This window comes from Sus scrofa, chromosome 1 (assembly GCF_054392235.1).
Source record: "Sus scrofa isolate SSC_HxYL_T2T_F1_AM1 chromosome 1, Sscrofa_HxYL_maternal_Yorkshire_Landrace_v2.0, whole genome shotgun sequence".
Lineage (NCBI taxonomy): Eukaryota > Metazoa > Chordata > Mammalia > Artiodactyla > Suidae > Sus > Sus scrofa.
This window is the reverse complement of record NC_139383.1, coordinates 193,169,877-193,182,183: the sequence shown is the minus strand read 5'-3', so window position 1 is coordinate 193,182,183 and position 12,307 is coordinate 193,169,877. Positions and strand designations below refer to the sequence as shown.

At 41.0% G+C, this 12,307-nt stretch overlaps 1 protein-coding gene across 4 annotated transcripts in view; it reads right to left on the bottom strand.

Annotated features, from left to right (window-relative positions):
* Nucleotides 1–10,402, bottom strand: part of STYX (serine/threonine/tyrosine interacting protein) — a 50,120-nt gene extending 39,718 nt beyond the window's left edge. For all 4 annotated transcript variants that reach the window (XM_003121793.5, XM_005659958.4, XM_005659959.4 and 1 more), the window contains exon 1: nt 10,094–10,402. In XM_003121793.5, coding sequence (XP_003121841.2) covers nt 10,094–10,150 — 57 coding nt within the window. In that variant the 5' untranslated portion in view covers nt 10,151–10,402. The remainder of the gene's footprint in view (nt 1–10,093) is intronic.
* Between the last annotated feature and the right edge of the window lie 1,905 nt (nt 10,403–12,307).

Genomic DNA, 12,307 nt, shown 5'->3' with positions numbered 1-12,307 from the left:
TGGGCTAATGTGGTGGAGGTCACAGCTGTAGCTCAGATTCAGTCCCTGGCCCAGGAACTTCCACATGCTGCAGGTGCGGCCAAAAAACAACAACAGAACAACCTAATTTTTAAAATGGCTAAGTAAATGAATCTCATTATGGAAGATATCTAAATGTCTAATAGCACATGAAAAGGTACTCAACATCATTAACCATTAGGGAAATACAAAGTAAAACCACAAGATACACCATTACATGCCTACTAATAACTACAGTTAAAAAATGACAACACTGAATGTTAGTGATGATGTGGAGCAAGTGGGACTCTCAAACATTGCTGAAAGGAGTATAAAATTAAATGTTAATCATACACCTACCCTATTAATCTAGCCATTCCACTACTAGGATTTACCAAAGAGAAATGAAAACATATGCCACAAAAAGACTTGTACAAGAATATTCAAAGCAGCTTTACTCATCATAACCCCAAGTAACCCAAATGTTTATCAATGATATATTCATACAATGAAATAGTATTCAGCAATAAAAAAGAATCAACTACTCACACACAATATAGATGAATTTCACAGATATTATGTTCAGAAAGAAGCCATAAATTAAAAAGTCCATTTTGCATTATTCCATTTACAAGAAGTTCAAGAATAGATAAAACTAAACTATGATTATAGAAATCATCATATTCGTTGCCTAATGTGGAATAGGGTAGAGGTTGCCTGGAAATGAATATAAAATAACTTTCTATGTTAGTAGAAATAGTCTATGTCTTATAGAAGCAGTAGTTACAATGGTATATATATTTATCAAAATTCACTGAATGTACACTTAACATCTATATTATCACGCTCCATGTAAATTTTATCTCTATTAAAAAAAAGAGAGGAGTTCCCGTCATGGCACAGTGGAAACAAATCCGACTAGGAACCATGAGTTTTCGGGTTCGTTCTCTGGCCTCACTCAGTGGGTTAAGGATCCAGCATTGCTGTGAGCTGTGGTGTAGGTTGCAGACACAGATCAGATCTGATGTTGCTGTGGTTATGGTGTAGGCTGGCAGCAACAGCTCTGATTCAACCCTTAGCCTGGGAACCTCTATATGCTGCGAGAGCGGTTCTAAAAAAAGCAAAAAAAAAAAAAAAAAAAAGGAGAGATCCGGACAAACAAGACAGATTACATAAAAAGCAAAGGCAGTAAGACTGACCTTGACTTCTCAACTACAAGGATGGAGCGCCAGAAGACAAAAGAATAATACATTAAAAGTGGTGAAATAAATAACTGTTAGTCTAGAATATATGCTGAGAAAATCCTCTTTCAAGGAGTAAAATAAAACACAATTCCAGGAGTTCCCGTCATAGCTCATCAGTAACAAACCCGACTACAGTATCCATGAGGACACAGGTTCGATCCCTGGCCTTGCTCAGTGGGTTAAGGATCCGGCAATGCCTCGACCTGCGGTGCGAGTAAAAGATGTTGCTCAGTTCCTGCATTGCTATGGCTGTGGTATAGGCTATAGCTTAGATTCGATCCCTAACCTTGGAACTTCCACATGCTGTGGGGGAAGTCCTAAAAAAAAAGACAATTCCATTAAAAAAAAAAAAAGTTTACTACCAGCAGACACTTATTAAAGAAACTTTTAGATGTTTTTCTCAAGAAAAGGTACTACTGTCTCTATTTTACATTTCTAGTTTAGGCACAGAGAGCCTAGTTACCTGACTTCCAGTAGTCTGACTCCTAGAGTCCATTCTCTTAATCACTAAACTATACAGTTTTTCAATGTAAGAAAAAACTATATAACATATAGTTATATTTAAACAAATATTGACTATATAAAATAATAATTATAGAGATTAACAGAATAGAAAAATATATGGAATTTACAAGCCAGTAGAGAGGGAAATGTAATCAAATTATACAAACCGAATGTTTACCTGCTTTAACTTACCAATATGTTATAACCTTTTTATATTAAACATTTTTTAAAGAAGTTAGGCTCTGTAATTTTAGTGGAACCCCTAACATTGAGCATAGAGCCTGTCACAGAATAAGCATTGAGGAGATCCACAGCACGAGATTCTATGGATCTTATTTCTTTTTCCTTTCTTTTTACGGCTGTAGGTTGGATGCTCCTGGCTGTTGCAACACTGGATCCTTTAACCCACTGTTCCAGGCTAGGGATTGAACCCTCACCTCCATATGGACCATAGCCACTGCAGTTAGTTTCTTAACCAACCATGCCACAGTGGGAACTTACCTTCCTAAAAAAACTTATCAGAGCTATGAGAAAGAAGAAAACCATTAAAAAAATGAGTTACTGTTGTGGCTCAGTGGGTTAAGAACCCAACTAGTACCTATGAGGATGCGGGTTTGATCCCTGGCCTTGCTCAGTGGGTTAAGGATCTGTCATTGCCTTGAGCTGTGGTATAAGTCTAAGACACAGCTTTGATCTGGTGTTGCTGGCCAGCAGCTACAGCTCCAATTTGACCCCTAGCCTGCGAACTTCCATATGCTGCAGGTGTGACCCTAAAAAAAAATAAAGAAAAAAAAAAGAGAGAGAAAGGAAAGAAACATGTTCTTTGGAGTTTGCCTAAAATGAAAATTCCAACTATGTGTGATAAAAGAAGAAAAACAGGGAACACATATAGAGAAATGGTGTTCATATTTCTAGGGAATACTAATGCAATATGCCAAGGCACTTATAGCCACAGAATAAATACATGCTTCTTTCTGGTATATTCTGGTTCATCAATTTTACCTGAAGATTTTTTTTTTTTCCTGGAGAAAAAAAGTGTTTTCAAAAAATGACACTGGAGTTCCCTTTGTGGCTCAGCAGTTAATGAATTTGACTAGGATCCATGAGGAGGCAGGTTTGATCCCTGGCCTCACTCATAGGTTAAGGACCCAGCATTGCCAGTGAGCTGTGGTGTAGGCAGAAGATGCAGCTCAGATCCTAAGTTGCTGTGGCGGTGGTGTAGGCCGGTGGCTATAGCTCCAATTCGACCCATAGCCTGGGAACTTCCATATGCTGTGGGTGTAGCCCTGAAAAGCCAAAAGAAAAAAAAAAGAAAAAAGAAAATGACACTAATTAAAACTTTTATATTAAACTTGAGCATATGGAATAGAATTTTAAGGGAAACAGGTTTCAAATGAATTTTGAGCTTACCATTAGTTGTATTCAATAGAACATATACGTTGTTTTTATAGAAGAGATATTATAGGTGTAAAAAGCAAGCTATATGGGAGAATGAAAAATTACTCCTATTCATAGGACAGATAAACATGTAGCCTACTTTAGTGAGCACGACCTGCTGTAACAGGCATGGATCCTTTGAAATCTAGAAGGCTTTTTCCCACAGAAAATTTCATTTGGAATAGTTCCTGGTACTAGCATCAGATTCTGCTCTCAGGAGCCTACCCTCTGTTTATCTAGCCCTGATTACTACCTACAGAACAAATCTTAAACCTGCCCCGTCTATCAATTTTGGCTTTAGTGTTCGAAATCAAGATTTTTTATTTCTTTTGGTCCTATCTGCATCATGTGGAGTTCCCAGGCCAGGGGCTGAACCCATGCCACAGCAGCAACTTGAGCCACTGCAGTGACACAAGATCCTTAACCGGCTGTACCACAAGGGGATTCCCTAACTTGAACGCCTAGGTCAAGATTTTAAAAGTCATCCATACTCACAGTCCTGCTCTACCAGACACTTATCTGTCTGAACATGTTTTAAATAACCAAGTCTTACCTGTATCATACTCAATCTTAATCTCGGCCCACCCACACTGTTTCTAAAATCCATCACTTTAGAGAGGGTAGTATTAATGGGGCAGACTGCCATTATTGAGTTACTACCGTAGTTTATTAGTAGAATCAATTTCCCAAACTTTGATGATTAGCCAAATTATCTAACTATATTTTTCAAAGTAAAGCAAGCCAAGGAAGACAAAAATAAGCTTTACTGTGAAACACACCATGCTTTTTTTTTTTTTTTTTTTTTTTTTGTCTTTCTGCCTTTCTTAGGGCTGCTCCCCCGACATATGGAGGTTCCCAAGCTAGGGGTCTAATCGGAGCTGTAGCCGCCGGCCTATACCAGAAGTACAGCAACTCAGGATCCAAGCTGCGTCTGCAACCTACACCACAGCTCATGGCAACGCCGGATCCTTAATCCACTGAGCAAGGCCAGGGATCAAACCTGCAACCTCATGGTTCCTGGTCAGATTCGTTAACCACTGCGCCACGACAGGAACTCCCACCATGCTTCTGACAGAAATTAATTCACCAGTGAAAAATCCTTCGATCAATATGAGCTAGAAGGTACCACGTATTAAAACAACTTTCAGGCTCTCTTCTTCCTTCTCAAGTTAATGCAGTTATACGATCTATAAAATCACTCTTAGGGGATAGAAAAAATGCTATTAAAATGTTCGAAAATCAATAAACAAATAAAGATAGTCCTCTTCAGAATTTGCTCTTTCCTTTAGTTTCCATGCCTAGCTCAAGCTTTGCTTAAACCATAAGACCAAAAGAGATTTTCATTCTAAAAATGAGAGGGTTGGAGGGATGTGGAAAAGCAAAGGGGCATTTAAGTAAGATGCTTACAGAGTTCCTGCTATGGCACAGTGAGTTAAGGAACCAGCATTGCTGCGCCCATGGCTCAGGTTCCACCCCCTAGCCTGGGAACTTCCATATGCTGCAGTGTGGCCATCAGAATTATCTAGCTCTATCTTAAACCAATTAAAGCAGAATAGGGGCCAGGAATGGTTATACTTTAAAAGTTCCCTGGGTGATTCTACTCTACAGTCAGGTTAAAAAAGCACCATTCTAAACTTAAAGGGGCTAGGAGAGGAATCCTCAGACACATTAAGTAATTCTTATTTTTGATTCTGTAAGAAGGGAATTAAAAGACAAAAGAAAATGGAAAGGATAACATTTAAGTTGCCAAATTGCAAATGAAATAAATTACATCTCACTTTCTCTCTGAAAAAAAGATAAAACATTAATTTTTGGGAGTTCCTGTCATGGCGCAGTGGAAACGAATCCAACTAGGGACCATAAGGATACGGGTTTGATCCCTGGCCTCACTCAGTGGGTTAAGGTTCCAGCATTGTCGTGAGCTGTGGTGTAGGTCGCATATGAGGCTTGGATCTGGCACTGCTGCAGCTAAGGAGTAGGCTGGCAGCTATGGCTTCAATTAGACCCCTGGCCTGGGAACCTCCATATGCTGCAGGTACAGCCTTAAAAAAAAAAAAAAATAATAATTTTTGAATTAGCAATAGCCCTAACTATTCAACTAATTTGTTTAGAAATTGTTACCATAGGAGTTCCCATTGAGGCGCAGCAGAAATGAATCTGACTAGGAACCATGAGGTTGTGGGTTTGATACCTGGCCTCACTCAGTGGGTTAAGGATCCGGCATTGTGGTGGGCTGTGGTGTAGGTCGCAGACGCGGCTCGGATACTGCATTGCTGTGGCTGTGGCGTAAGCCAGAAACTGTAGTGCTGATTAGACCTAAGCTTAGCCTGGGAACCTCCATGTGCCTCAGGTGCGGCCCTTAAAAAAAAAGAAGAAAAAGAGGAGTTCCCGTTGTAGCGCAGTGATTAACAAATCCGACTAGGAACCATGAGGTTGTGGGTTTGATCCCTGGCCTTGCTCAGTGGGTTAAGGATCTGGCGTTGCCATGAGCTGTGGTGTAGGTCGCAGATGTGGCTCGGATCCCGCATTGCTGTGGCTCTGGCATAGGCCGATGGCTACAGCTTCGATTGGACCCCTAGCCTGGGAACCTCCATATGCCACGGGAGTGGCCCTAGAAAAGGCAAAAAGACAAAAAATAAATAAATAAATAAAAGAAAAAGAAATGGTTGCTGTAAGTTGCTCTTTTTTCTTCACATGTAAAAAATACTACTTTTTAAGTATTTAAGTAGTATTTTTAAATACTACTAATTAAGATTCTTTCATTAATTCAACATTCATCAAGCTTATGATGTATATCAAATACTATTAAATGAAAGAAACAGTGGCTCCCACTCCTGGGCATTTATCTAGAGAAAACCTTGACTTGAAAAGACACATGTACTCTGATGTTCACTGCAGCACTATTTTCAATAGCCAAGACATGGAAACAACCTAAATGTCCATCAACAGAGGAGTGGATCAAGAAGGTGTGGTACATATACACAATGGAATATTACTCAGCCATTAAGAAGAACGAAATAGCGGCATTTTTAGCAACATGGATGGACCTAGAAACTATCATGCTAAGTGAAATCAGCCATACAATGAGACACCAACATCAAATGTTTTCACTGACATGTGGAATCTGAAAAAATGACAGACTGAACTTCTTTGCGGAACAGACGCTGACTCACAAACATTGAAAAACTTATGGTCTCCAGAGGAGACAGTTTGGGGGATGTGCTTGGGTTGTGGGATGGAAATTCTGTGAAATTAGATTGTTATGATCATTAAAAAAGTAAATAAATTTAAAAAATAAAATAAAATGTAAAAAAAAAAGAAAGAAAGAAAGAAAGAAAGAAAGAAAGAAAGAAAGAAAGAAAGAAAGAAGGAAGGAAAGAAAGAAACAGTGGCAAGAATTTATTGGTGCCTAAAGTTCCCTTTTAGGCTACCATGGAAATCAGACATTGACCAAAATTATAAGTATGATAACTGTTACAAAGGTAGGCATAAATATACCAAGTGCAACAGAGGTTTATAAATCTGCAGGATTAACTAGTCTGGAGAATGGGAGAGGGGACAGGAGGAATTGGCGAAATCAGGGAATGCTTCTCTGAAGAAACAATGCCTCAAGTGAGATCTAACCCAAGAGCAAGTAGTTAATTAGGTGAGGGCAAGGGGAAGGCTGGCAGTCATGGCAGGGGAAAAGAGTAACATGAAGGTCCTGAAGTAGTGAGGGCAGGGAGGAATTAAAGGATTCCAGAAACTGAGAGAAGATGAATATGGACAAGGCATACAGAGAATGGAGCAAGAGGAAGAGCAGCTTATTACTAGGGAGGTAGGCAGATGCCAGTTCATTCAAGATCATGCAGATGATAAATTACGGGTTTGAATTTCACCCTCGAAACAATGGGGAATCACAGCAGTTTAAAGAAATGACAATCTTTCTGCAAACTGATCTAAACAGAACTAATTTTTTTTTTTTTTTTTTAGCTGCACCAGTGCCATGTAGAATCTCCCAGGCCAGGGGTCAAACCAGCTGCAGCAGCAACCCAAGCCACTGCAGTGACCACACGGGATCCATAACCTGCTGCGCCACAAGAGAATCTCCAACACTGCTAAATGTTTACTAGCCCTGTCCTATAAGGAGTGCCCTGACCAGTATTTCAAGAAACTTGGAGGTAATATTTTTATAGAAGTGATCATCAAGCTATCATAGCCTGATTACACCAATCATTACGAGCCTTCATTGAAATCCCACTACTTGATTTTTTTTTTTTTAACTAAAATAAGGTTTGGATTCTGATGGTAGTGCTTCCTATGTGTACAGAACTATGCTAGCTTGTCATCTGAACCGTGTATGACCATTTGCCACTTAACATAACTCACTAGAAATTAGAAAATCAACATTCTGTTTTATTAGTTTATCATGAGTCCTATTTAATGGTTATTTATAGTTTTGTCTGCTCAGAGAGCATCCTCCATCTTTTGTGGAAATGCTCCTCTGCTTTTGGTGGGAGAGCTACCAATGATAAACTTTACTCCCCCAAACCAGTAAGTGAGTACATGACCTAGACTGACTCTTAACTGTATTCATCCCTTCCTGGCTCTCTCGACTCTTTCAAAGAATAGGCACATGACCTAAATTGGGCCAGCCCTCTAGGTTTTAAACAATGAAGCTTATAGAAAGGCACTTTTACTCCTCAGTGTGAAGGCTGTAAAGATGTGATCCTCTTGAGCAACTGATGGCAAAACTCCATTATCTGAAGAGAAGCCCAAGAAAAAGAACAGACCCTGAGAGAAAGTAGAGACACGCATTAGTGAAAACCATAGGCAGTTCTGATGCATTATAATACTATCTAGTCAAGTCCCTGAGACCAACTGCATTTCAAAGTTTCTGGCTTTAGTTACTTTTATTTTTTGCTTACTTTCCTCTGGTTTTGTACCTCCAACCAAAAGACAACAAACATCCAGTGCTATGAAATAAGGAATGATTTGGCTTTCAATATATGCATCACTATATACCAGGTTTAAGCATTACTTCTGTCCAACACAAGAAAGCTATATTCCTCATAAAAATCTTTGCAGGGATAAAATATATTATTTACACAATAAAAGACTAGGAGTTCCTGTCGTGGCGCAGTGGTTAACGAATCTGACTAGGAACCATGAGGTTGTGGGTTTGATCCCTGGCCTTGCTCAGTGGGTTAAGGATCCGGCATTGCCGTGAGTGGTAGTGTAGGTTGCAGATGCAGCTTGGGTCTGACGTGGCTGTGGCTGTGGCTGTGGCCAGCAGCTGCAGCTCCGATTTGACCCCTAGCCTGGGAATCTCCATATGCCACGGAAGTGGCCCAAGAAATGGCAAAAAGACAAAAAAAAAAAAAGACAGATAAAAGGTCTGTAAACATTTTAAACTAGAACTATTAAGATTAGAACAGGAAAGAATTGAGGTGTATTAAACAGGACAATAAGGAGTTCCCGTCGTGACACAGCGGAAACAAATCCGACTAGGAACAATGAGGTCGCAGGTTCAATCCCTGGCCTCGCTCAGAGTCACCGTGAGCTGTGGTGTAGGTCGCAGACGCGGCTCAGATCCCGCCTTGCTATGCTCTGGCATAGGCCGGTGGCTACAGCTCTGATTAGATCCCTCGCCTGGGAACCTCCATTTAAAAAAGAAAGGAAAAAAAATAAAATAAACCGGACAATAAATTAAGAATCAGGAGATCAAGGTCGTCACTGTCTTGTGCTGGGCATATTATTTATTCTTAGTAAGGTACAATTTCTTAACCTGAAAAGTGGGAAGGCTCTACATTATTTCTAAGTTGATGCCAGTGCTGAAATTACTCAATCATTTTCAGGATGTAAAAGCATCCTCTTCTTTCACATTATTTCATATAAAACAAAGAAAAAAGTGTTAATTCATTTTTAACCTAACCTAAATTCTACTTTTTCCCCCCATTTAAGAGTCCACTCTTAAAACACGAAATTCTCAAGGATTACTACAAGCAAAACATCCCTCCCAAATAAAAAATGTGAACCATAAGTGAAGATATTCAATAGAATGAATATTTGGTATAAATTGAATGATCTCTTAAAAACAGAAATTTTAGATTTCTTTCTTTCTTAATTCAACTAAAGCATAACTGAATATCCTTGTCCTGTTACTAATACAGTCTTGAGAAAAATTCTAATTTAGTAGTCTGAAATACCATAAAGTACTCTAAAAATAAATGGGAGAAAACTCAATACAAACGTTAGAGAGGAAAGAAATACGGTAGGGTAAAAAGAACCCCTAATTAGAAATCCAGAGATCCCAAGTTATTAAGAATTTTGCTCTTCATATTAACTTCCCTCCAAACGGCAAGTTTTTCGAATGAAGTTTTCCGTTTCAGATGAGCTAGTTTTGTGACATTTTTATTCTTCTTCAAAAACACCAAAAATCAAACCAAAACAAACCAACTGCCTCGGGAAACTTTCTGAAGGCACACGTCCAGGCTCAGGACCCAGAATCTATTCCACACGTGGGGCAATGGGTCCCACAACAGAATCGATGACACCAAACACTATCCCTCAAAACGACATTAAAAACATTACTCTCGCATTGCCTTGGCCATAAAAGAGGAACCTTACTCCGAGTAAGTCCTCGACGCCGAACCTGGCAGGGAGAGGACAGCTTTCGCCCGACTACCTCAATCAAGAAGAGCAGACGGCCCCTGCCAGGAGTCCACGGAGAGAAGAGGAACTAGTCAGTGAGCCAGGGTTGGGGCTGACGGCCTGGGAGCGCGAGGCCCCGCCCCGAGGTCCCGGGACGCCCTCAGGAGGCCACAGGGCTCCCGAAACCCGGAGGCTTCGACGTTTGGGGCCTGGGGTCGCCCCTCGGCCGAGGAACCACAAGAGGAGGCCTGTGCGTGGCAGTCACCGGATGGACTCACCTCGGCGTCTTCTTTGCACTGCGGGAGCGAGGGGAACTCCAGCTTCACGTCCTCCATGGCCCAGGCCCGCCGGCTTGTGGGTGGGTGGGGTGGGAGTGGGAGTTACCGGCCGACCGACCCTGGGGCTGGCAGTGGCGGTGAAAGGAAGGAGGGCGGGTGGACCAGAGGACTGATGAGTAGGCAGCGGGCTTACAACTAACACACGCGGACTAAAGAGTTCCAGCGACTCCGGCGGCGGCGGCGGCGACAGCCGGGAAGAGGAGAGTTGGGCGGCTCGTGCCCGGCCGCCATGCTGTTGCCGTCTCCCTCCCCCACGAATCTCCGCGCCCCTCAGGCCGCCAGGCTCTGGCACCAACACTAGCCCTACAACCGTCTCCTCCTTCGCGCCGTCCCAGCCAATCCCAGCCCACGCTCGCCTTCTGCCCGCCCCACGCGGCCGCCAGGTGTCAGCGCGCCGCAACCCCGCCCCTTCGCGAGAGCGCAGACGCGGGGGGGCGGGGCACCAGAGGCGCCGCAGCGGGAGCTCACCCCCTGTAGAGGAGATGGGGCTGCGGAAGGCAGAGGGGTAATCCGAATCCGCTCTGCCCCTTCGAGATTAACAACGGGGAAAACATCCTAGTCACCATAAACTGGCAAAGGAAACTACATAGTTTTCTCCCCCCCTCAGAATCCTACCCAGTCTGTGGTGAGTTTATAACCAAAAGAGTAATGAATGAAGTTTCATCTGAAAATTGTTATGCTGCAAATGAAATACCATCACTTTTAAGCAAATCTAAACGGTGCACTTTTTTTTTTTTTTTTGGTCTTTTTGCCATTTCTTGGGCCAGTCCCGCGGCATATGGAGATTCCCAAGCTAGGGGTGGAATCTGAACTGTATCGGCCAGCCTACACCACAGCCACAGCAAATCGGGATCTGAGCAGCGTCTGCGACCTACACCACAGCTCTCGGCAACGCCAGATCCTTAACCCACAGAGCAAGGCCAGGGATCGAACACGCAACCTCATGGTTCCTAATCGTCATTCGTTAACCACTGAGCCATGAAGGGAACTCCTAAACGGTGTACTTTTAAGAATACTTGGGAATAGAAAACAACTAGAAAATATCAAGAAAGAATAGCAAGTAGAAAAAATTGCTAATAGAAATTGCACATAATACTCAAGAAAGTTTTCTTACTTTAATGCTAAACTTAACACTTCACCTTATTATTAAACTACATGGCTTTCAATATCTTTTTAAAAGGATTTTGAGTCAGTTAATATTATAATTTGCACATAATACTCAAGAAAGTTTTCTTACTTTAATGCTAAACTTAACACTTCACCTTATTATTAAACTACATGGCTTTCAATATCTTTTTAAAAGGATTTTGAGTCAGTTAATATTATACTTTTAATAAAGTTTAGGTATATGGTACTTCTTCTGGGCCTAGTATCTTTTTTTGTTTTTAACAGATGAGGAAAATCAAACTTAGAAGTAGAGGAATCCATACTTTTCAAATACGTACACCAAACCAATTTTTAAAAAAATACCACCACCAAAGTAAGAAGGGAAGAAAGGAGTTCCCGTTATGATGCAGCAGAAACGAATTCAACTAGCATCCATGAGGATGTGGGTTCCATCCCTGGCCTCGTTCAGTGGGTTGGGGATCTGGCGTTGCCATGAACTGAGGGTAGGTCACAGATGCTGCTTGGATCCTGAGTAGCTGTAGGCAGAGGGTGGCAGCTGTAGCTCTGATTCGACCCGTGGCCTGCAAACTTTCATAAAAAAAAAGCCAAGGAAGTCATTCATTAACTGATTTGCAAATTACAATGGATAAAATAAAAAAAGCATCACATGGATATTTGACCTAGACCTGACAAACATCCTATTACTTTTTATAATTGTATTTATGAATACACTGCCAGTATATATATAAATAGATCAGTTCAGTAATTGGACATTAGATGGTTTGAGGGCTCCATTTTCTCTACCACCATGTAAACTGTTCTCTTCCTTTTAATAATTTTAAAAAGACACAATACTCTGCTAACAAGCTTTTAATTTGAAGAATGATGGTATAATTAAAGTCATATGTCATTTTTTAGTGTTTATGAAACTGGAGTCAGTTTTTCTTAACAACACCTTTAATAATAACATAATTGATACCCAATGATGATTTCCTATTGTAATTTGTTAAAGCTTTAATTGCCACATATGAGAAGGAATTGTTTATA